Here is a 25715-nt window from a genome sequence, read left to right on the forward strand (position 1 = left end):
CCGACTATAGCTCCAAGGACCGAAGGGGGATGGCGGCCCGGCCTCGTCTCCGCCGTGTCTCCTCTGCCGCCAGGGGCCTCGAGTTCCGGAGGCGCCAGGTCAGAGCCGGCCTGACCATGGGGTCCATAAACCCTGCCTGGTGTAGGGTGCCCTCGTTCGATCGCGGCATCTATCTCCCTTCGGCACAGGCGTGTTCGGTCTCGTGCATGCTCCGCTATTTTGTCTGATGTGGGGCTGTGAGGTTCGCGGAGGTCAGGCCGTGCCATGCTGCGCCAGGCCACGAAGGGGCCGCCGGGAGTTTCGTCGGGTGACTGTCTCATTCCGTTTTTTCTTTGCGCTTGCCAGTCTTTCACCTTTAATGTGTGAAATACCGTCGGATGAGTGCAGCAGTCCCGGGAAATCATCAGGATTTTTACAGGATTCATTCGGGGCCGCGCGGGAGCTCACAGAGTTGCGGCCATCTTGGTCGGCTCTCTAGCGCCCTCTTTTTATGCACACTGCATATAGACAAATGGCCCTTTCTCACCTTCAACATCCTGATTTGAAAAGAATGTTTAGATAGCAGTCTGAAAAATAGGTTGATGAATTTGCTTCAAGCGCCCTTTGCATGTTGATGCTGCATTCACAATCTCCCTTAATAACAGCAGTAGATCCATCAGGCCTCAACGGGCGTGTTAAGGTCAGCGAGGTACGTTTGTCTAGAAGACATGAACCATAATGTTTGTCATCAGAGTTCCTGGAAAAAGCTTGCTGCACGATTACACAAAGCAGCGGTAAGGATCAGCCCAAAATTTTGGGAGCGCTGGGGATTTTATTTTGCCGAGCACATATGCACGTGTAGCTGTTGTCGCACAAGAGCACACATCCGACCTCAGCCTGGGGCCTACGGCGGCACACACACACACACGCCAGCAACATTAATCCACCCAGCAGCGCACACACACCCGCCCGCCTCCCCGACCTCAGTCACACACACACAACAAAGACTGACTCACCGTTGTGTGTTAGCTTGGAAGAAGTTAGTTGGCGTGGACTTGCTGGCACCAACAGAAATCACAAAGCTGCTACTGCAGGCTGGCTTTCCTGCAGTGCTCACAAAATGGAGGACCACCAGCACGCTGCACCGCTTGAGCGGTGGCCACACCCCCTCCTCCTCTGATTGGAGGAAATGCCAGAGGTCGCAAGAGAGTGACAGAGGTCGCTGGCCAATCGGCAGCGGTCGCTTCCGACCTCTGGCGACCCCCAAATGACGTCCCTGAGTAACCTCTGTCCTCCCATTCATTAATTCTGCATGAGCGCTTCCTCGTCAGTTTTAACCTTCTGTCCTTTCCATGTCTTAATCTCCCGTTCTATTTCTGTTGACACGTTCAATCGCTCACTTTTCTCTTCCTTGTTCTGTATGATCTTAAAGATCTCCTCTTTTCTCATACTCTCCACTGGACTATCGTCACTGCTATAAGCGGGCAGTTCGTATATCGGATTACTATACCCCATCGCCCCTTTCAGTTCCTTTAAAGGATACAACCCTGCGTCTTGCACACTAGCGCCTTTAACTTCGGGTGAGGTAAGGGGAGCTGAGGGCTCAACACCTTCCTCCTTACACTGGTTTAGCATCCACTCCTCGGGTGGCAGACCTTCCCTTTCCTCTTGGTACATTTTCCAAAGCTCTAAAATAGCTACCCTTTTCCCCAATTTCTTCCCCGTGTACGCAGTTTGCAAGTATGTGGTCATGTGTTGCAATACCACTTTTGACAATGATCCCCGCTGTGGCTATGGCATGAACATCTTATCTGCCGTGCCTTTCACCCATTCCACACTATACTGTTTAAGCTTGAGCGTGTTGTTTGTCATTGTCTTACATAAATGCATCACAGGAGTGTCTCCCACTGTGACAAGTCTCAATTGACTGTCAATACTTACCAGACTTTATAAAATACTTTCACCAATCTTTCAATACTTTAAAACAACAAATATGAGCGTGATCCAAGAACCGCTGCTCAAAACCTCTATCTTTTCAATTATCTCTGGATTGGTACCAACCACTTCCTTAGATAGATAGTATAATTCCCTGACTTTATCTCAATTCTTTCACAACTTTTCGTATCGCTCTTCAACACCTTCATTTAACACAAATACACAAACAGACTTGTCGACTTCACACATTTACTAAAAATACTCTGTGATTACTCTTTTTTCTCATTGCCCCTATTCAATACTCTGTCACAGAGTTTAACTCATCTCCTTATGTGAACCTATTCACACGTAGCCTAGCGACTCCTACTAGCGTGCAAGATGACCTCTTCTGTACCCCCTTGGGTCAGGCTTCAGGGCTCTATCTCTATCTCCACACAATATTTCCGTTACTCCCGTTAATTTAAAATGACCACAACGCTGTTCGCTTAATTTGACATTCCCCTTAGTCTACTCACCATTCGCTCATTTGATGCAAGGCCCTCAGTATTGTCTCCTCCTCCAACCGACCACTTTGCCTTCTGTCCGCAGAGTGCCTGTGGAAACCAAGTAGGGATTTCATCAAAGAGGGACCCTGCTCACCGTCTCGTTTCATCTTGCAAGATTTCTCTTTGGCCTCTCTCCAGATGAAACCCTGTGATCTTCTGGCTAGATGGCAGAGGATGTCGGATCGTCCAAAATACTGGAGCTAACTTAATTGAGGGGTCTGAGCCCTCCTACCACTGCTACCACATGAGCTTAGGGCCCTTAACAGGAAGTGTGTCATGCAGTAGATGGGATGCAGAGTAACTCTTACACCAAATAATCAAACCAACTCAGGAAGATGGCAAAGTCGTTTTACTGTTTAAATATCAATTGTCTAAAACAGGGAGTTACAACGTACATCAACGGACGTCGCTCAGCATTATCTCAATCAAAACATTTCATAAAACACAACACTTTTATAGTGAAAACTTATCATACGTGGGTCTCTACAGTCAGGTGGACAACCCATGCCCACCCCTAGTGCAAGTCATCTTCATCAGTAAATAGATACACAGTTCATCATTCGCTATCAAACTATGAGGCTCTTCGTTATATGGCCTTCTACAATTGGTTGGCACGCTCGTGCCCTTCTGGAACATTCGGCTCACTAGCAGCACGTAAGCTAATCCTCCAGGTGTCAGGAGGTGGACTTGACTGTGTCTCCCCACCCAACTAGCCCAACATCTCTCATCACCCATGTCTTCTGCCATGCAGATTGTCTTTGAACTTGGCCTTGCATTGTATTCTCATCTCTGGGACTATATGGGAGTGTGAGCATGCGCTACATTAAGTTTAGAGCTGCATGTCCAACCTCTTTTTCCATCCATAGCCTATGTGACAGGAGACCACAATTCGGCCCATTTTCTAGCCTTTAATTGTATTAAATGAATAAAAATTGGCACTCATGGTTTCTCTCTTGCACCTTAACAAGGGATGACTCAGCATCTCACATTCACTGTTCTTCAAGGATAGATAACCAGTTCTTGGCTGCTCCAGCCCTTGACACCAGGCCAGACAGCCCTTCTCGCTCCTTCCATGCTTCCAGCCACTTGATTGCTGCAACACAGCTTCTGCCTTTCTCCATGGGCTGAGCTTACTATGTGATACCGATGTACAGATGCTATATAATGGCGGCACCACCTGCATTCTATTCACTATGTATAGCTAGCTTCTGTGATCACTTAATCTACTTGATTTGCTGCATCTGTACAGTTATTAGACGGCTTTCATTTTCTGCAGTGCTTTTCACACATGCAATTTCTATTTTGCATATGAAAGTTTACTCGATTCTTTACTTCGTCATCAGATTCTATATGGTCCATACATTCTCTTCTTCAGCCAGTCTTCTCAGTGCGTCACGCATGTCTCCTGTGATGTAACTAACTTTTCTTTCTTTCTTTCTTTCTTTCTTTCTTTCTTTCTTTCTTTCTTTCTTTCTTTCTTTCTTTCTTCATATTCCTTTAGGGATTTCTTCCATGAGATTGTCATCTATTCGGGGATTCAGCAGATAGGGGTTTCTTAGTGGATACCTTTTCGCGAAGGTTGTCAGTGGAATAGTCACAGTCACTGGTGTCAAGCATGGCACGATTTCTGGTGTCCAGCATATAGGTGTGAAGGGGCGGGACTTCCTGCAGAGGCATTCAGCAGTTCCTCTTCAAATACCTTGTATTTTTTAAACCTGCCTAATTATGAGTTGTGATTGCATGAGAAATTCTCTGCACGTGGTACATAGAAGATACTGCATGGGGTAAATATGGGTTACTTACACCATGCAATACCTCCTATGCAATACATAGAACGTCCTGCATGGGTTAACTCTCGATTATTTACCCTATGCTTTACTTTCTTTGAATGCCCTGTAGTAAACATCTCAAGCTAAATCAGCTCATAATTAGGTGCTATTTTAATAGGAGATATTTATCTATTTATTTATTTGGATTTGTAAAGCACACTAGCAGCCCAAGGGCATCGAGGCACTGTTGCATGAAATTGTCTTAGTTACAGGAGTGTTACTTTGGTCATGGTTAGTGAGCGTGAAATCAAAACAATCAGAACAATGATTAGGAGCACTTACACAGGTGGTTACAGTTTTGGATTGTCATACAGTTGTAATGAGCGGTACATAATAAATAGGATGGAGCGTGCAGACTACCTGGGTTGAAGGCACCAGAGATACTTATTTAAACAAACAGCATAGTTTGTATTGCTTTCCAGAAGGCTAAATGGGACTCAGTACTTCTCATCTCATGTGAGGAGGTAATGTGTTCCAGTAAGTCACTGCCATGACCGGGAAACTGCCCCCTCTGCGCGCATTCTCTGGGTCTTAGGAATTGAGATCCTGTTAGTGTAGGTAATTCTCATGGGTCTGGCTGATATAGGCTTGACTATTCTTTGAGCAAGGTACAGCAGTGCCAAGTTATGCATGCATTTGTGTGTCAAGGCGAGAGTTTTAAAGACTATCTGTTCTTTAACGGGGAGCCAGTGAACCTTCTTCCTGGTTTCAGAGGTATGGTCCCTCTTGGAAATACCCGTGGTGGCCCTCAGCGCATTATTCTGGACAGCTTGGAGTTTGCTGATGTTTTTTATGGATATCCATACAAAGAGGGCATTGCAATAATCCAACCAAGATCCAATTATTGCTCTCGCAATTGTGAGACAGTTCTGATTGAAAGGGTCTAGCTCTGTTAAGAATGTTAGGCTGAGGTAGATGCAATGGTATTGACCTGCCTGTTCATAGAGAGGTCAGAATCCAGGTAGACCCTCAAGGTCTTAACAGCTTGCTATACAGGGATTGGAATGTTGTCAATCGTGAAAGAGCTGTATTGTTTGTCCAGTTTCCTTAGGGTGGCAGGTGATCCAATTAGCAGAAGTTCGTTTTTTTCACCGCATATCCAGTTTTCTGCCATCCAGGTTTGGATGATGGAGTACACGGACTTAACGGTTACCATGTCGGCCTCATAGTCACTGGTCAGGGGGATGAGGACCTGCGTGTCATCAGCATAATTGGTGTATGTGATGCCCAAGGCATCTAAAATGTGGAACAGCGGCCTTGTAAACAGGTAATAAAGGATAGGTGAGATGCAGGAGCCCTGTTGGACTCCGCATTTTATGTTGCTTTGGTGGGCAAATGCTGAGTCAGAAAAGACTTTCATAACCCTTTCTTGGAGAATCGAGGAGATCCAAGCAATGGCCTTATGGGAGAAGTTAGCAGCTGAAGAGAGATGGTGGCAAAGGGTATTATGATCCACCAGGTCAAAAGTTGCAGACAAATCTAGGAGCAGAAGGAGAGCGGGTTTGCCCGCATCTCTGAAATCGTCCATTTGATTTTTTAGGTCTAAAAGTGCAGTTTCGGTGTCGTGCCCCGGACGGAATCCCGACTGCTGGAGGCCAAGCAGGTTGTTCACGTCAAGGAATTTTTGGGCTTGCAGATAAGCTGCTTTGTCGAGAATTCTTTGTAGGAAAGGGACTGTAGTAATGGGTTTACAGTTCCCAGGGACAGTAGGGCCAAGTGCTGGTTTCTTGAGGAGCCTATGCTTCCTTGAGACCAGTAGGGACATGGCCTGACTGGAAGGAGGCATTGATGAACGCTGTAAGGAATGAGGCAAGGGTGGGGGCACAATCTTTAATAAGTTGAGCCGGACAGGCATTCCCTTTGCAGGTTTGATTGATGTAAGGAGGACGATGACTTTGTGTTCACTCATTTCCTTGAAAGTGAAGGGAGGGGAGTCACCAGCAGTCCTGCTTTGCAGTTTAGAAATTTGGTGGCTGAGTGCCTGTTGATGGGCAAGTATTTTATTTTGAACGGTGTTAAGTTTATCTAGCATAGCAGATTGGATATTATTACACCTGTCTTCATCTTTGTGGAGGGTCTGCGGGGAGGGGCAGGGGGTTGTTTTTAACTGCATGAAGATAGCAAACAAGTCTTTGGTCATAAAAGCTAACTTGGACAAGTCATTGGGGTTCGCTTTCCAGTGGGAAAGCGCTGTCCTGTTCCTAACACGTAGCTCAAGAAGCTCTTGGGAAAACCAAGCATTGGAAGGGCTTAGCTTTCCTTTGGGTGAGTGGGGCGATGGCGTCAACTGCTAGAGTGTTGACGGATTTGAAAGCATTCACAACAGTTTCTGGGTCACTAGAGAAAGGGGCCTGAAGGGCATGCACTAGGAGGTAAGGGGTGAGCTTTTCCTTAGTGAGCTGATGAGTACTTCTAGTAAGTGCCAGGAGAGGGGAGTCTGTTGCTGGCCGGATCCCTTCATGGTGTTAAGTTCAAATCGAATGGAGTGATGGTCAGACCAAGGAATAGTAGAGATGTCCGTGACCCTGAGGGAGCAGTTGTTGTGGGCAACCCAATCAAGGTTCTGGCCTTTAATGTGAGTAGGTTCCATGATATCCTGAATTAACCCTAAGCTGGATAATGCTTTGTTAAGGGAGTCTGCTTGGGAGTCGTTTGGGTCATTAAGGCCTAGGTTGAGATCTCCCAGGAGAAAGGATTAGGAGGATTTCTTCAGATTGTCACACAGAGAGTGAATCAGGACATCTTGGAAGTCTGAGACTGGCCCTGGTGCTCGATATATAATATGGATGGCAATGGTGCAGTTAGGAGAAAGGTTAACTTTAAGCTGAAGATGATCACTGTTATGGCCAAGTTCCCCTTCCACCTTTCTGATAGGGATGGTCTCTTTAGCAATAAGAGCTACCCCTCCACCTTTCTGAGGAGAACGATCTTGCCTAAAAACAGTGTAACCTGGTGGTATGGCGAGGGCCAGGGCAGGGCCGGACGCTTCGGTAAGCCAGGTTTTGCTAATTATCAATAGGTCAATGTTGTAACTAGTGATATGATCATGAACATCCATTGCATGGGCAGGGAGAGATTAGGCATTAATAAGGGCACAAGTAAGAGGAGCATTTGGTGAAGCCCTATGAGTGAGACTAGGTACCAAACCATTGGTAATTGGCCCAAGCAGATCATCATTAACAGTATTAAGCACAGGCAAATCAGCTTTCAAAGTATTAGGCACAGGTAGATCGGAGTTAACCGTATTTGGCACATACAGATCAGCATTCCCTGTATTAGGCACAGGCAAATCAGCTTTCAAGTATTAGGCACATGTAGATCAGAGTTAACCGTATTTGGCACATACAGATCATTATTAACGGTATTAGGCACAGGCCGATCAGCATGCACGGTATTAGGCCCCGGAAAATCAACTTTCATAGTATTTGGCATAGGTGGATCGATATTTTGTAACATTGGGCTAAACAAATCATGAGCCCTGGCTATGGGAAGCAATGGGGGCATTGCCAGATGGGGTTGTAGTTGAAAGGATCTAAAGAAGTGCCGGAAAAAAAGTTTTGAATGCTTTTTTTTATGGGGGGGTTCCCCCCCAGCCCTCCGTTTTTTTTTCCTTTTTAAAAAAACTTTTTTATGCATGCTAAACTTAAAAATATATAAATAAATAAATATAAAAGCATTCGAATTTTTTTTTTTCGGTCCTTTTGGTTTCGAAAAAGAGGGCATTCGATCCTTTGACTGGACACCGCCAGATGGCATATCATGAGGCAGATTAGGTACTACAACAGATGGCAGAATGGGTGCATCAACATTTGGTAACATAGGGATAAACAATACACAAGGAGCAGCAATTCGACCATGTGGCACAATGGCTACATGGAAAGGTGGCGGCAGAGAGCCCATTCACTCAAAAGGTGCAACGTTCTTGTTATGAAGTAGCACAGGGGCAGCAACAAGAGGCAACATTTGGGCGTGAGTATTTCCAATAACAACAGTAGACACTGATGATGCCGTCTGGATGGGACCTGGTGAGGATGTTATGGTAGGCAGATTGGCTGTAACAACTTTTTGAGTGTTGGGCAGGGTGGCAGCACAACATGAGTACGTAGTGTTCCTGGAGTAGAGCTGTTGAGGGAGGAATGTTTCGCGTGCATGAAGATGGATCTTTTCTGCCTCGGGCGGGTGGGGATGCTTCAAGGTAGCTATCATGCACAGCAAACTTGAGACTAGAGGGCAGGGTAGATGGTGCGTCTGTGATGAGGTGGTTGCGCCCATCTGCAGAACTCCTTTTGCTGGGTCCCATGTGAGAGGGATAGATATGGTCTTGGGCGATGCCAGGTGTCTGAGGTGGTGCGATGGGTGGACATTGGCGGGATGCACTGGGCGCCTGGTGTGGAGGTGATCCTTGAGCACAGGCAGGCATTCCTGAAGAATATGGACGCGGATTTGGAGACATGAGGATTGAAGAGGGTACGCGCTCTTAGGCGTGTCGCTCTAGCGGCAAGGAGGTAATGCAAGGGGGTAGCTGGCTGGGTGACAGAGGGGGGGATAGCGGCTCGCAGAATGGCCGCCATTCTATGTGTTGACCTCTTACCTTGATAGGCTGGAGGAAGGTTTTTGTAGGCAGTGACAGCGTGACGGATGATGCCTTTTTCACATTCTACATGATTTTTACCATTACCAGCTGTGATGAAGTCACTTTGTGGAAGGTAGATGATGTGTCATCAGAGAGCCTATGGGCCGGGGACTGCTGTCCGCACCAATATGCTGGCCTTGGAGGCAGTATACAGGGGATCCCCAAAACCCTCCTCCACCATCCTGAGCCTTATGAAATGCAACCTACCTAGCAAGCAAGAAGCATCCCAGTGGTCCCCAAACTTGTAGTATGCATCTAAGTATGCATCTAAGTGGAGAAGAAGTACCTGACCGTAAAACCAGCTATTGAGGCCCTGCAAGCCTCATATTATGTGCCGTAAATCAAGCAACATAAGAGAACTTTTAATGGAATACAACCACATTGTTGCATGGGGTAACTATGGGTTACTTACCCCATGCAGTAAATATTGCATGTGATACCCACTCATAATACGGTGGCCTTTTACCATTAGCACCTGTTATGAAGACGCGTCCCTAGAAACCTCTTCGATCAGATCACATATAACCATTTCAATAGCATGTTCCTAATTTTGTGGGTTTGTTTTACCATATTTATCTATAAGTACAGTTAAACTTGAGATACCTTAATAAATGTTACCAGGCCTATGTGGTATTTTATCAACTGCTTGTCCTGATGATTAATTATATGCACCACTATGTTGGATTATCATATACAGCTAGCTGGCCCCTAAACATTGGGGGCCTTGTTGAGTTGCACAGGTACCACAGCAAGAAAAATGGGTATACATCACTCAAGAACACATGATGGCCACACATCTTAAGAATGACATTATTTGTATTTCAAGGGGTCTCTTTGCGTAAAATGTGTGCACGATATCAAGTTAATATAGATATCAGGATAGCTTGATTGAATGGCTGCATTTTGGGGAGTTGCCATTCATCAGTTAATTTTTTGTGTCAAATGGGGGAAAAACAAATGGGGAAAAAAATGGGGTACCGGTAAATCCTTACCGCCATCCGTGTAATGAGGCCCATAGTCAGCTATATGTTTGGTTCTGCTTTGTGCAACCGGTTCTTGCCCTGTAAACACCCTCTTCTTATGATAACACGTGACATTACATACGAGATCACTTATGAAATCACTGGAAAGTATTTGTTACACTGAAAAAGTGTCTTGCTCTGTTGAAAGACATATGAGAACATTATTCTGCTGGTCCAGATATGCTGCACATTACTACAGGTGTAATAAACACTGTCAGTATGTCATGTATACTTAATAAAAAAGAGAAAAGCATTCCCCAGAATTAATAATAATGAAACCTTCAAGCAAGTAATTCATGCTCAAAGTCATCTACAATTTCATATGCATTATGAACAACAGAAGTTTAACCAGTAGAGTACATTTTTGTGGTAAGAATTTGGCTTTGAAACATCTAATTGGATTTCATTGTGATTGAATTTTGCAGGTCACCCAACCTAAGTATCAACTTTTAGCATGGTTGGAGCCTAAGTTTCCTTTGTTAAAGTAATAATTAATTGGTTGTGACATGCAAAGAAAAGGAATTTGTAAACTGTACCCTTTAATGATTCTATCATTTTCTGGATAGTTGCATTGTCATAGTTAATACTAGTTATAACATCTACTAAGTTCATGACCCTACTGTGGACTTCGTCATATGTCTGCATTCATAGAAACTACCGGTCACTGTACCCCGAAAGCCCAAGTTACAACTTTAAGAACACAACTTACTACTCTGCCTTTTCATGCAAAAGATACCCACTAATGGATGGAGTTATAAAGGATCTAGAAAACCTTTTGATTTTAAATACATAGCATATACTGCCTGCCTCATGTCCATTAGAATATCATGTGTGAAAAGTAGTAAAATGTTAAATGAGTGCTAAAGGCAAACATTGCGCCTGGCACCTTACACTCTCTTACCTTTATGTGTCATAGTGTTCTCTGTTAAATAGCATGTGTCACACTTTCATATTTCATAAACTGTACTTTGTGAGTTCATCAGTATGCCTGAGTTTCCAGTGATCGCATCGATAATGTCGTAAGTGATGTCAGAAATATGTGATGTCATTGGTGTTGCCCTCTGTGATGTCATCATTTTGCTCATGGACTCCACAACAGGAGGATCGGAGTTAAGGTGGCGTAGCTTCCAATACTGAGAACTGAGATGTCTGGCGGTTGAAATAGCAGAGAATTCAGGCAGAGGATAGTTTTTATTTTGTTTTATATATAAATATTTGCATTGGTGGTTTAATTATTTTTAGAGCAGGTCAATTAGCAACTGCAATATGATATTGCCTTGAAAAAGCTGTTTCGGCGAAACATGTGTCTGCACTGGCAACTGACAAGAGATTATCTGTTAGTGCCTTTCTATGGCAAAAATCTCTCAGAGTGCGTTAATTGAACACAAACATTTTAATGGACAAATCAAATAAATAAAGGAGTATATATATTTCACGCTGTGTACAGGACGTTTTATATTTAGGGCACCTAATATGGCCAATACAAACAATCTTGCAAGGTTACCTTTTTACACAAATGAAAGAAGCTTTACCTGGGAAGGCGCTTCCAATGTATACACATAGTCTGGACTCTGCATGGCCATTCTACCTTGGTGCTGATCCTTCAGACCTTTCCCAGGCACCTTGCTTCTCAGTCTTCTTGCCATGCTCTGTCTTTGTCTAACAGCTTAGATGTCCACCTCCCCCCACTGAGTCATTGGATTTATCCCCAACCCCTTCAACAGACTTGTCTTTTCCAGGCCAATGCAACACACATACGTCTTCCACCCAGATCTCAATGTTCTCAGATGTAAATTTCACAACAACCTTGCTTCTATTGTTCACTTGTGTGGGTCATAACAAGGCCTAAAAAACAAGCTTTTCCGGGATCAGGTGTCATCATGACATGAGGGCAGGTCTCTGCTTGCCCTCCTGCAATTCAGCATTCCCTCTGGGTGGGTCTCCCCACGACCTGGAGTTTAGTGCCCCTTCTTCCAGGTCTTCTCCAGCGCATGTGGCAACCTTTGTGCCCTTGTCTCTAGCCCCCTGGGCTCTAGTAACCAACACTTCATTCACGATGTCACCAGTTTTCCCCATGTGGCGATCCCCTGCTCAAGCAGGATGCGACAAGGAACATATCCTTTCTCCTCCTTACTGTAGATTCTACAATTCCATATGTCACTAACTTCAGTGGGCTGTTCCAAACCCTTCTATATGGACTGTCCACTTGTCCTCTATGTGCCATGCCCTCTATGTGTCGGCCCTGCTGATTGGTAGGGCTTATGAGAGGATTGATACCTAGTCCAGGATCAGCTGTCCTTAAGATGTTTTTGAGTACCTTCTATTGAGCCTCTCTGTAGTTACCAATTTTTTAGTTCTCATCTGTGTGATACATGGCTTTATATGTTGTACGCAACGTTACCGTCATCTTAGAAGTTCTCTTGGGCAGATTATCTACTTGTGGTGCCGCACCGCTGAGGGATAAGACTCTGTGGCTTTCTGCAGTATATGCTCCTCACCACTTGTGTCATGGTCTCCTGAATTCCTTGCTTCAAACATCAAGAAAGTTCAAGCTCTTTGGTTCTTTCAATCTGTCATGTATTGCTAAACATGGTGTGTTTATAAATGTAAGACCATTGATTGTGGGCATGGTTGGGCCTTCCCCATACCACCTCATATCAGAGATTAATGTTCCCATATCCAGGTTAGGTGGGAGTTAAAGAATGTTACTGACACAATCTGAGGGATTTATGAGGATGTGGGTTTCATGGTCCCTGATATTAGGCTCTCAAACATCCTTGTGGGTGAAGCGTAGCTTTTGTGGGGATTGCAAGGTTGTGCAATGCCACTCCTTCTGCCCTCTGGGAGACATATTGGGTAACAGCCAGACTAGCCCAGTCCCTAAAAGCTCACTAGCCTCACATGATAAGATGCAGAGTGCATCCAACTCAGCATAAATCATACTCATAAAAGCTTTGCCGCCACATGCAGGTATCTGCAGCAGTAAGATCAAAATCATAATGGCTTTTCCCCCACATTAATGTATATGTTTCTGTAGGATCACACTCATGATGCCTTTGCCACTCACATGCTACTATCTGCCCCTGTAAGGGTGCGCTTGTAATGGCTTTCCTGGACTTTGCCCCCACATGTTACTAGATGTCCCTGTATGGTGACACTCATAATGGATTTGCCCATACATGCCAGTATAAGCCCCCATAGCAAGACGCCAGTGATAGCTTTACTCCCACGTGCCAGTATCTGCCACAGCAAGATCAACCTCACAATGGCTTTGCCCCCAAATACCAGTATCTGTCCCTGTAAGAACACACCAGTGATGGCTTTTCTCTCCTATGCCCACATCTGCCCCAGTAAGATCACACTCATAATGGCTGCCTCACATGCCAGTTTTTGCCCCTAATATCGTACTCATTATTATTTTACCCCCACATGCCAGTATCTGCCCCTGTAAAATCACACACATGATCGCTTTGCACCCACTTTCTAATGTTTAACCCTGTAAGAACAAGCCTGTGATGACTTTGCCAGGCTTTGCCCACACACCTTGCTAGTATCTTTCCCCATAAGTTGGCAACCATAATGGCTTTGAACTTGCATGCTAGTATATGCCCCTGAAAGATCATACGTATAATGGCTTTGTCCCCACATATATCTGTCCCTGTACGATCACACTCAAATTGATTTTCCCCCCACATTATAGTATCTGCCCCTGTTAGATCACCCTCGTAATGGCTTTGTCCCTCATGCCAGTATTTTCCCATATGTGGTATTGTTCTGCACTTTTCCAGAACTCCTCCGTGGTCAAATTTGACACCATTGCATTAACGTAGCTTAAATTAGCCGTATATTATTTAATGCCAGTAAGTTGGCTGTTAGAAGTAATGGTGCCCTTTCTAATGTAAAATGTGTCGGGAGGAGGATAAGACCTCGGTTTTATTAGTAAAGGATAATGGTCACTCTTGTCGGGGATTAGGAACATCAGCATGACAAAAAGAGGAAAATCCTTAATGGCAATGACTGCATAATCTATGTTACTAACTGAACTGTTAGTTACTCATAAGTGCTCACCGGGGTTATCCCCATTGCACTGTCCATTTAGCATGCATACATTAAGATAATTCATGTTTTGAGTCCAAAGTTGACCTCTATAATTGGCAACTGTCTGTTTCAACAAAGAAGTAGGTATTTCCCATACCCTCTTTAGGATATCACAGACCCCAACATCAGAGCTGGAGTTAGGAATTTTGTGTTTAGATATCCAATCACCATTAGAGTCATGGCTGTATGATTGTTCCGTTTTATGTGAAATTACCTCATTTTAAAGGTCTCAAGAGAAAAAGACCGATAATGCCCGATTTTCTTTTGATCGTAAAAACAGCATTGTAAAGGTCTCTTAAGACCTTCAAGATGCATTTTTTCTTTTTTGAATGTTCAGAGTAGCCCACCATTGTTCCCCCTCCCGGTCACCGTCAACTGGGGCATCTGGGTCACACGATGACCTGTTTGATCAACAACATCAAAACCATCTTTGTCGTTCTCAGTTAAGGTCACAGTGGTGGAATAGTTGGCTATTTTATTGGTGGTTAGTTTAATTGTTGTGTATGTCAGCAGAGGGTCTTTGTAATAGAGTTTTTTGGCCCTGTTCGGTTTGCGTCGTTGGTTGTTGACGGCTGAGCTCCAAAGGTGTGACTCGATACATTGTGATCGCTGCCATCAGCCTCTGGTAGAAAACAACTTCCACGATGCCCTTCCGTGCGGTAATATCGGACTGCGAGTTGCGCACAGCCACATTATGAAGGGCCTCAGGAGCCAACACATTGCGGGAGCTGTCATCTGTATTAACCAATAGACTATAGCTACACTGCTGGTTAGAGTTATTCTATGCATTTAGCACTTGTGAGCTAATATTAATTAGTGCAGATTGTGGGTTTATGTTTACTGCCGCATAATGTAATACGCATATTTAGCAGATACAAGCAGGGTCCGACTGGTGCCTACAATTGTGTCGGGCACCAATGTAAAAGTGGCCCACAGTTGCAAATGGCTATTCATTCCTTTTGTGACAGACTGTTTGAGTAGTACGCAAGTGGGAGGTTTTTGATAAAATGTGATACAAATTGTGCATTTTAAAGAATATTTATTCAGTAACACTGGTCAAAACTACTAGCCGCATGGTGAAGTAACTTATCAAAATGGCCCACTTTGGGCGGGAAAGCTGGCCCACACCAGTATTTTGTGTTTTTGTTTTGGGCTCATTATGATCAACTGGCAGTGTGTAGCAGGCCCAACTCCCTAAATCAACTGAAGGCAGCAACTTATTTTTTTCTTTTTTCTCACACACCCAGAGGGGACGGTTTTACTGTGTGTCTATTGATGATTCCCCCTCCGAACAATAGCCAGTTTACATGCCTGCCTGTATTTATTGATTTAGAGTCTTAGGGCCTCATTATACGGTAGGCGGTAAGGGTTTACCGGTACCGGTAAGGGCAGCGGTACCTGTAAACCCTTACCACCTTACTACGAGGTCTCTTTGCGGGACCCGACCTTAACGGCTGGTTTTACCAGCCATTACGGAACAGGCCCGCAAAGGGACCTTGGTGCTAATTATGGTACCGCCATTTGCGGTACCGTAATTAGCTCCTTCCCCATTCCCATTGAGCGCTATGGGGTCAAAAATGGGAATGGGGAAGTGCCTTGGTGAATGGGGAATTACCGCCCCCGCTCACCTTGTAGTAGGGTGGTAATTCCGCCATCCACCAAGGCGGACACGGTAAAATACCGGCGGCAACCATGGTGCTAATAGAGCCATGGTTGCCGCCTACCGTGTAATGAGGCCCTTAATATGAGAGTTCCCATAGCACAGGTGGGTGATTAGTGTTTTTCCGAGCCCTGCCTCAACATTGTTTGTTTTATTCGTTACCTCGTGCACATGGTGTTTTCTGGAAGTTATCTTGCTTTGGAGAGTATAGCCCACGCACAGGAAAATCGGCACCGTCATTTTTGGTATTCCATCTACTTTTATCTGGCGGTGTAACATCTACTTTTAAATGTGTTACCTTTGTGACTGAGGCACCTTGGCTGAGTTGTGGCACAGGTTAGGGCATGGCGCCTTAGACCCCTACTGCTTGTGGTCGGGATTGGATTTCATCACCAACTCAATGCTACAGTCCTCATACATTCACATGACTAGTCTAGCCCATCAGTATGGCTTTGGTCTGGGAGCACAAGAACCAATAGGGAGACAAGAGGACATGTAGTGTGGAACCTATACATACACATGCCCTGCAACCTTCTACCTTGCTTAGGCTACGTAGATCTAGCAGGCCAGTGCAGTTTGAAGTACTGTAACATCTATAAAGATAATTTTTCTCAGCAATTGGTTATTATGGCAGGTCCACATATTTCTATTACAGCTGTGCATGTCCATCACATTTTTTTTTTTTTACAATGATCCTCTGGCAGAATCACTCGTACACTATTACGCACAGCTTGGCAAATCATTAATATTTAGGAGGCCATGTATTGATTTCCTCATGATGGTGAACGTGGAGAGTGCAATATTCATTGGGCCTCATTACGACCCAGGCGTTAAGGGGTTAACGGCGCCATAAAAGGCTGAAGCGCTGTTAACCCCTTAACGCCTTACTACGAGGTCCCTTTGCGCTCCTGACCTTAACGGCTGGTCTGGACTGGTCTGGTCTATTTCATTTGGTACTCTGAGCAATCATGGCCTTAGTTTCGATTTTCAATCTCGGCAGTCCGAGGTTATACACAGCCTTCCATATGAAGAGGGTTGGCTGTTGACCACCTTTTATTGCGAAAACAGTCTTGGTTATATAGATATATACAGATAGAACGTGGGTGTGTGTGTGTCCGCGATAGTGACTCTGTAGTTATGGTTAAATTTGCGAAGAGCAGTTTTTGGGAAGCTTATAACTTTGGCGCCATTTGACACATCTGCATGAAACTTTGCAAAATAAACACAGACCTGACTCTAAATTCTTTTGCAAAGTTTGGTGCAGTTTTTTCAAAGGTGGGTGGAGTTGTAAGCGGGATCCACCAAACATTTCACAATCCGGAAAGACTTGAATGGGAATACAAATTTGTTTACGGCTACAGTCAGAACTGCTGGACAGATTTGCAGAAAAGTTCCACAAGGAGTGGCAGCCTGGTCCTGAAAGCATGCTTTTGCAAAATTGGTGTTACTTCGTCCAGCAGATTTTGTTGTCAATTCTTAATAACTAGGTACAAACATATATTGATATCTCAGTTCGGTCCACAGACTCACGTCTTCATTCGGTATCTGCGCACATCTCTGGACCAATCAGATAGCCGTGTGAAATCCACGGATATCATTTGTGGGCCCTGATTGGTCAATTGTGAAATGGAGGTGCGTCAGCACTTTTAAAACAGACACTGGGCCTCATTACGACCCTGGCGGAACGGGGTTAACTGCGCCGTAAAAGGTGCCGGCGCTGTTTACTCCGTACCGCCTCATTACGAGGTCCCCTCGCGGGACCCAGGAAGCAACGCCTGGTCAAACCAGGCGTGCTTACCGGGTCCCGCGAGGGGAAGAGGGAGCAAACAATGGGCCAACTCGTAATGGCCCGTTGTTTGCTCCCTCTCCCATTCCCATTCAGCCCTATGGGGGCTGAAATGGGAATGGCGAAGGACCGGGTCCTTGGAGGGAGGAATTACCGGGCCTTCTGAACTCAGAATGGCCCGGTAATTCCTCATTCTGTGGACCCGGACCCGAACGCGATTTTTGGCGGCAGCCATGCCGCCAAAAGCGGCATGGCTACCGCCAAGGTCGTAATGAGGCCCACTGTGTTGAGTTTGTGAACTGCAGCCACAGTCAGTGAATATTGCAGTGAAAGAATATAACACCTGTTTTACAAATGAAACAACCTCTGGGGATGTGAGGTGTGGTGAGGAGGGGCTGGAATATGCCAGAAAAGGCCAGAAATCAGGTTCATTCTCTGATGTCCACAAACATCTCTGATGTTTGGAGCTATTGCTGTGATGTTCGCAAACAAATGTTCGAGGCCATTCATGCATATGTATACCCAAATATACATTACAGGGTTTGCGAAGAGCAGTTTTTGGGTGTTTTATATCTTTGGTGCCATTCTGCACAAAACATTGCAAAAACATATAGACCCAACCCAGAATTTATTTGCAAATGTTGCTGCAGTTTCATGGGGCACCAAGTTGTAGGTGAAGGTCCCAACATTTTGAATTCCATGTAGACGTGAAAGGGAAACTATTTTGCTTGTGGCTTCAGCCCGAACCAATCGACAGATTTGCAACAAACTTTCATGAGGAGTTTCGACCAGGTTCCGAAAGCAGGTTTTTGCAAATGTTGTTCAATGCTCAATGTCTACTCTGATATGGCTAGTGGGCCTGCAACATGGCTGAAGCCCATGGGATTGTGGCGACTGGCCATGGCTGCAAGGCATGATCAGTGGGCCACAGTCCGATTATTGAGGCTTAGTGGCCACTGGCCCAAGCTGCAGCCCATATCCAATGTTTACTCTGGGTGATTCATGGAGCAGGCAACATGTCTAAATCTCTTGGCCCATGGAGTGTGGACATTGGTCATGGCCGCATGTCATAAATAGAGGCTATGGCCACACCATTGGGCTGCATGGTAGGCCCATTCTCTGCTGTGGGTTGCTGCATTGGTTCGACAAAATGTCTGAAGCCCATGCCCCAGTGTTTGTGGGTTTTCACCAGTCTGTAGGATAGGTCCAGTGGCAATTGTGGGTTGTTTGAAGGGACTTTGATCATGGTTGAGCCAAATGCCTTAGGCAATTCACCCATGACTTGCATCCCTGCATGTGCTGATCAGATTGGCACACGTCAATATGCGCTGCAAACAATATGTTTGTTAATGGAGCGGTTTAGTTCTTTCATATGTGTTAGAAGTATTTTTTATAATTTACGCCATGAAACTTCTTTAGTTATAAAACCGGTTGAAATACATTGAAAAAAGTTTGTTAAAGGGACATTATGGTTAAGTTCCTCTAATATAAACCTATGAAATTGTGTGAAAAAACGTTGTTAAAGGGATATTATGGGTACGTTGCTGAAATAAAAAAAACTGTGAAATTCAATGAAAAAATGTTGTTAAAGGGACAATATGGTTCAGTTGCTCAAATAAAAACCTTTGAAATTCAGAGAAGAAACTTTGCTAAAGGTAGGTTATGGTTAAGTTACTTTAATAAAAACCATTGAAAGTCAGAGAAAAAATGTTGTTAAAGGGACATTATGTGTGCAGCGCAAAATCTTAAAACCAATGAAATATGCCATTTATGGTAAGTTATGCAACCATAAATTGCACCCCACTATGAACTGCTCAGACTAACACCCCGAGTGCAACTTAAATATAACGTCCCTTTAACACAGATTTTTCACTGAACACTGTTCATTTTCCCAAAGAGAAAGAAGGTGCTTTAAAATCGAATGGGAAAGACGATGCCCCCGTCACAAAAAACATTCATATTTCTCTCAAAGTGCATTGCAGCACCAAGACTTTCCAGAAATGAAATCTGCCATTTTATTTTCTCAATGCAAGAGATTCCTCTAGTAATCCCAAAGGAGGGTGAAAAAGAAAAGTGCTCAAAAATATATTTTGAGATGGGACACGGGTGCTTTCAATTCAGTCTAGGGTTGGGGAGCACGAAAGAGGACCTAATGTTTAAATGTGTTCTTTGGGGAAGGCTGGAGATTCGGTTGTGAGTTTGTGCTTTTGTGTGTTATGCAAGAATCCCAAAAAGTTACAGGGCAAAGAGGATAATTGGAGAGGGTCAGGAGGGATGAACACATTGTAGGAAAAGTGGGGCAAACTAAAAAGGAGGATGGATGCACATGTAGAGTGGCAGTGGGATTGGGGAAGACTTTTTTTAAAATTTTTGAGCATTTGCACATTACCGCAGTAATCGGTACACACTTTGTTTCTATGGGAACAATTCTCGCAGAAATACAAGACAGCACCAGGGTGATCGTTAGTATGTTTCCACAGGAAATTATCAGGGAAAATGACTGTAGGAAAGAAAGCAAGGGCAAAAGGTGGGCATTGGCCATGTCCAGTGGGGCATGGTAATTTACAAGTAAAGGGCATCGGGCCACGGTCTTTTAACCTAATTGGTTCAACGTCACCAATTTCCATGGCCGGTGGACATGGGTATTTTTTAGTTAGGTTGATATGGGCCACGACTGTAGAGGTGTTGCAGATCTCATAAGTAAAGCAATCATTGTGTGTGTGTTTGTTGTGTATTACAATGCCTGTTTACCTGTAGACATCAGTGAAAATCTTTTCCAGAATAATCAAATATTCTAGTGAATTAATTTGAATTCAGAGTTGTATCATGGAAATGGTGTCTCTCAACTACACTTGGTGTAAGGTGGCAGACAGAGAGAGGCATGTTGAGAAAATGTAAGGCATCTCACAACCGCTCCTGGATGTATAGCTGGCAATGGTGGTAGCAAGTATTTGAGAGATATTTGAGTGTGCCTGCAAACTTTTTTGACACATGCAATTCACAAGAATGCACACAAATCTTTGTATACGATGTGGCAATACCCTAAATATCATTGTACGTTAATCACATTAGCTGATGTTACGACACTGCAGATTATAAAATGTCTAACGTGCTATACCATTGAACTGAAGGAAATTACTATTCGACTTTTTCTTTTTATGGTTTGCAATATTATATGAAGAATGGCTATGCTCATTAAGATCATTTTGGTGAAATGTCTTTAAAAGGGAACACATAGAAATGGTACCTAGGTCATTGATGCCCCATTCTTGTCCCCTTACAGAATGTGTTTGTGCAGCTATCATTAGCATACAGAAATGACAGCTATACCCTGGAATCCAGACTCCATCAGGCGGAAAGGGAAAGGAACCTGACTGAAGAAAACAATGAGAAGGAACTGGACACTTTTAAAGCATCCATCACGGTAAGAAGGTAAAACTCAAACACGTTGTGGAACGAGGAGGAGAAAATATAATAATTTAAAAGACTGACATATTCCTCTGAAATAATACAGACTTATAGACAGAGAGAAGTGTCATTATAACCCGTGGAGAATGATCTGTCCGCAACTTATGGGGATGGGTCATTATGCAAATGTCCCCTCCCATGGTCTATGAGGTTGTAAACATATAGGAGTTTATGTTGGTAAAAAGTGTAATTTTGTGACGGGCAGCCTTTACGTGTTGGCATACTCAGGTGCCACCAAATTTCCATCATTTGCACAGTGGAGTGCAAAAGTGCAGTCTGTATGATGCCTTTTTCCATGTACTTTTGCGCCCCGCCATGCAAAGTGAGTAAAAACTGCCTAGCATGGTTGCTTGACAGCATTTACTGTGAATTGTGAGTGCTGCTGCCTTGTTCACATGGCAAGCAGCGTTAACAAATACAATTACATTCTGCACAACATACTCTCATGTTGGGCAGTATTTGGGCAGTATTTAATTTTCATGGTAAGCAGTGGTCACAATTACAAAGAAACGTTGCGTGCATGGAAAGCAGTGTTCACAATGACTATTAAATGCTGCCCAACATGCAAGCATGTTGTGCAGAATTTGATTGTATTTGTAGGGATCGACAGAATTTGCGCCGGAATGAAAGTCCATGCTGGCGCAAATGCTGCAACATTTGTATGGTGGAGAGGAAGGGGGCGACGCAAATGCAAGTTGCGTTACGCCCCTCCTCTCCACCATATCAGTCCTGGAAAATTAGATGTAACGGAACGAATGGCGTCAAAGTCCACAAGGCTTTGAGGTAATTAATTTACATAACGTTACATAACATTATCTCCACAGTGGTTATAGCAATACAAGTTTTGTAGTTGTGGCGCTGAAATATAAACCGTTATTTTAATCAAGTAAATGGACAAAACGTGTTCGAAAATTAAATGTGTTTCATATTGTAATATTTAAATACAAAACGTCTTCTTTATATGGCATGCATTTTAGTTATAAGCTTGGCTGAACTGAATTTGTTATTACATGAGTGTGCATTAGGTTTAATGTAAAAGTAACAATTTCTCTATATGAAAGTGAAAGCATTTAATGTCTATATGTTTTAGCATTTTTTCATTACATTGCCTATCATGTTGGTAGTATAGTGAAAAAAATCCTCCAGTTCTTGTTGAAAGGCATCTTGTTGGTAAATTCCATGGCTGTATTTTGAATGCAGAGAAATGCTGCTTCTGAAGCCAGAATGCAGTCAATATCAACCGTTACCGCTAGCATTCTGAGCATTTGAATTGACTGATTGGAGGTCAATAATGGCATCCATTAGCTATTGGTGATGATTTTTTAAATAAATTACCAGGATAAACTAACACATCATTGACTTAACTCCAGTCAAATCACGTCATCAATCTGGGATCACTGGAGTCCGGTGGCCCCCGCAGGGCTGTGTGCCCACTGCATAATGTCTTGAGGGGGGTCCTTGTCCAGTTTCAGAAATACATCTTTTCTTTCCGATGTTAGAGCATTTCTTTCTGAAGTCAGAGTGCGTGCACCGAACTTTATAAAGAAATGTCTTTCTAAAGTTGAAGTCCATGCACTCTGACTTCAGAAAGAAATGTTCCAACGCCACTCGATGGAGGCTTTCGGCTCCCTCAGCTTCACTGTGTAAATCAGTCACCAGAAGAAGTAGATAATGGCTGGTGGGGGATAATTGGGAGGGGGAGGTGCTAATACAGCGTTTCATTTTACATGAACAATAAATCACGCATAATAAGAATGTCAGTCTAGCCATTTCATACTGTGACGTGACCTTTTAAATGGGCTCCCAACCATGATAAAGCAAGCATGATAGCATGATATGTGAAATTACTTGGCTAGACTGGCATTTTGGTGCCGCCAGTCTAGCCATTTCCTACTGTGCCATGACATATTTTACTGGGCATCTATGATAAAGTATGCATGATATGTGTTATTGGTTCCATGTGTTAATATCCCCGCACAAATATCGCCATACAAGAATGGTGCTGTTTTTCGGTGACGATATTATGTTTATGTTTATTGAGTTTATATAGCGCTTTACACCAAAGTGCTTTACAGAATAACAACAGGTACAGGAATCAATGAAGCATAATTTACAAAACATGAAACAAACCAGTGATTCAGTATTAAGAACAATTTACACAGAGGAGGGAGGGGGAAGGAGCAGGGAAGGGGGGGCGGGTGACCTCCAACACACTAAAGTGGTTGCAGTATCCAAATTGGGGTTAACGGGGGGAGGGGGAAAGGGGTGGGGAGGGAAGGGGGGCAGGTGTGGGAGGGGGAGAGAGGTAGGGAAGGAGAGTCAAGGGGGAGTGAAGAAGAAGGGCTTTGAGGGAGGAGCGGAAAGATGGGTAGGTAGGGGAGGAGCGGATAGAGAGAGGTAGGGAGATCCAATGGAGGGGGGCCAAGAGTTGGAAGGAGCGCATTCACGAGCAGGCACAAGGGGCTGGGGGTACAGCGAGAAGGTGGAGATCAGCTGAGCAGAGAGAGCGGGAGGGAGAGTAAAATGAGAGGAGGGAGGCAAGATAGGAGGGGGCAAGGTCGTGGAGAGATTTGTAGATAAGGCAGAGGAATTGGAATTTCAATTGTGAGAGGAAGGTGAGCCAGCCGAGTTCAGAGAGTGAGGTAGAGATAGAGTCTCGAGGGCCAAGAAGACATAGAGTGCGGATAGAGGAGTGGTAGATGGATTTTAGGGGAGTCAGGTGACAGACAGGGAGTCCAAAGAGAAGAGAGGAGCAGTAGAAGAGGCGGGAGAGACTGCTGCGCCAACACCCAGTCGAGCGCACGCTGGAGGCTGGGCCCCCCGCGTCCACCCTACACCACTCCAGGATGCGAGGACCCGGCGGAGCAGACGGTAGACCGCAATAGTGGAGAAAGGAACGGGGAGAACTTTGGAAGCGGTGCGACGCCGGGCGCCCCGAGAAGAAAACGGAGACGCAGGCCCCGTGCTTCCTCTTCCGCTGAAGCAAACTTTTGCTGTGGGACCAGATTGCCTCCTCCTGACGGACCAAGCGAGGCGGGCCCGCCGCCGGACTGGTGTGCGACCTGGGATGCACGCAGCAAAGTGCCGACGCCCCCTGCGGCCCAAGAGAAGTAAGTGACTGCCCTTGTCCCCCCCTCCGTTTACCCGCCAGGGGATAAGGACCTTACCCAGACTGTAATAACAGACGCATCTGCCTCACAGAGGGAAAGGCTCCCGGAGATACTTTTAAAACGGTCTGTCTCGGACGTAAAGTAAAAGCACAAAATAAGTGAACTCGGGGCGTGTGCCTCCTCTGTGGTATCAGGCATTCTAGCAGCGGCACTATCCGACACGTTGAAACTACGACATCAGGCACATGAACGCCCGACAGAAACTTGCCACATATGCATACGGTTCGATACCCCGAATCGTCGTCAGCCCCAAAATGGCCACATCGCCAATCACAGATACAGAAACCGCCGCCACAAAAGGAGACATAGCAGATTTACTGGCGGAAATAAGGAATATGGGAGCCAATATAGGAGGAAAAATTGATAAACTCACACAGCGCCTTGACAACATAGAGGATAGGGTTGAAGGTGTTGAAAACAACCAGGCCTCAATCGACGTCTTGGAAACACAGCTGACCCACAGAATAACTGAGCTAGAACAAAGAGAGCAAGAATTTAAACTTAAGATGGATGATTTGGAGAACCGTGAAAGGAGAAACAACCTGCGTTTTTTTGGGATTCCCGAGAAAGAAGGGGAAACAGAAGAGGACCTAAAACGACCCTTCACAACATCATCAAGCTCCTGGTTGTGGACGACAACATTGATGAACCCAAGACAGAGCGCATTCACAGAGCGGGAGGCCCACCTGGAGGCCCGAGATCAGTTCTGGCAAGATTTCACCGTTATCAGGACGAGAGTGTTGGAAAAGGCGAGGAGTGGAGGCACCATCTCCCTAAGTGGATCCCAAATATTGATATTCCTGGACCTCTCCTCCCTGACCTTGGCCCTGAGGTAAATGTGTTAACGACTTACGACATGGCTTAAATCTTGTGACACGTGCTACAGATGGGGATACCCCTTTTTTCTCTTTCTTTCGAACATGAAGGCACAAGGATCAGGTTGAGCTCTGAGCAACAAATCAAAGCTTGCATATCCGACTTACTTGGCCCGCAGGATCGGGAGGAATACCGTGACCATGCCCCCAAAGAAGGGAGGGAATGGCAGACACAGGGCCCGAAGAGGAAGAAGGTGAAAGGCTCGAGGAAATATCGCAGGGGGAATGGCCCTCCAAAAGGGGGCAGTTGACCCTCGACAAGTATGGTACTCTTTGCTTGAATTGACATTTGATGCGGGGAAATTATGGGTGTTATTGGTGCTACGTGATTGAGATCTCCACTTATCTTGCAGAAATGTGCTTGCTCTGGGGGGAGGTTACCGGGGCCTCATTAGTTATGTTGATTTTTATTTTACCAGGGGACCGTGAGGTAACGGTCTCCACTGGTGGTTCGGTTCTGGGCTAGTGTGTTTAACTAGGCTCGATCAGATGCCACCGAACTCAGGAAGAAGGAAGGGAGGGTGGGTGGGGAGGACGGACAAAGGCAGTGTCAAATCAAGGGTAAATTTAAGAACTATGAACAGTGCAATGGTTACGTGGTTGTTTTAACACCGAGGATGCGGGTTGAAATGGTCAGAGAGTATGTATGGCCTCAGATTCCGTTGTTACGATGACCGCTGAACAATATAGCTGGGGTGCCATTAGGGTGGGAACG

At 44.8% G+C, this 25715-nt stretch overlaps 1 protein-coding gene across 3 annotated transcripts in view; it reads left to right on the top strand.

Moving 5' to 3' along the window:
- Positions 1–25715, top strand: part of IRAG1 (inositol 1,4,5-triphosphate receptor associated 1) — a 1278759-nt gene that overhangs the window by 1018486 nt on the left and 234558 nt on the right. For all 3 annotated transcript variants that reach the window (XM_069623652.1, XM_069623654.1, XM_069623653.1), the window contains one exon: positions 20771–20911. In XM_069623652.1, the coding sequence (XP_069479753.1) occupies positions 20771–20911 (141 nt within the window). The remainder of the gene's footprint in view (positions 1–20770; positions 20912–25715) is intronic.

Source organism: Ambystoma mexicanum, chromosome 11 (genome assembly GCF_040938575.1).
Source record: "Ambystoma mexicanum isolate Mex_15411 chromosome 11, UKY_AmexF1_1, whole genome shotgun sequence".
In the NCBI taxonomy this organism is placed as follows: domain Eukaryota; kingdom Metazoa; phylum Chordata; class Amphibia; order Caudata; family Ambystomatidae; genus Ambystoma; species Ambystoma mexicanum.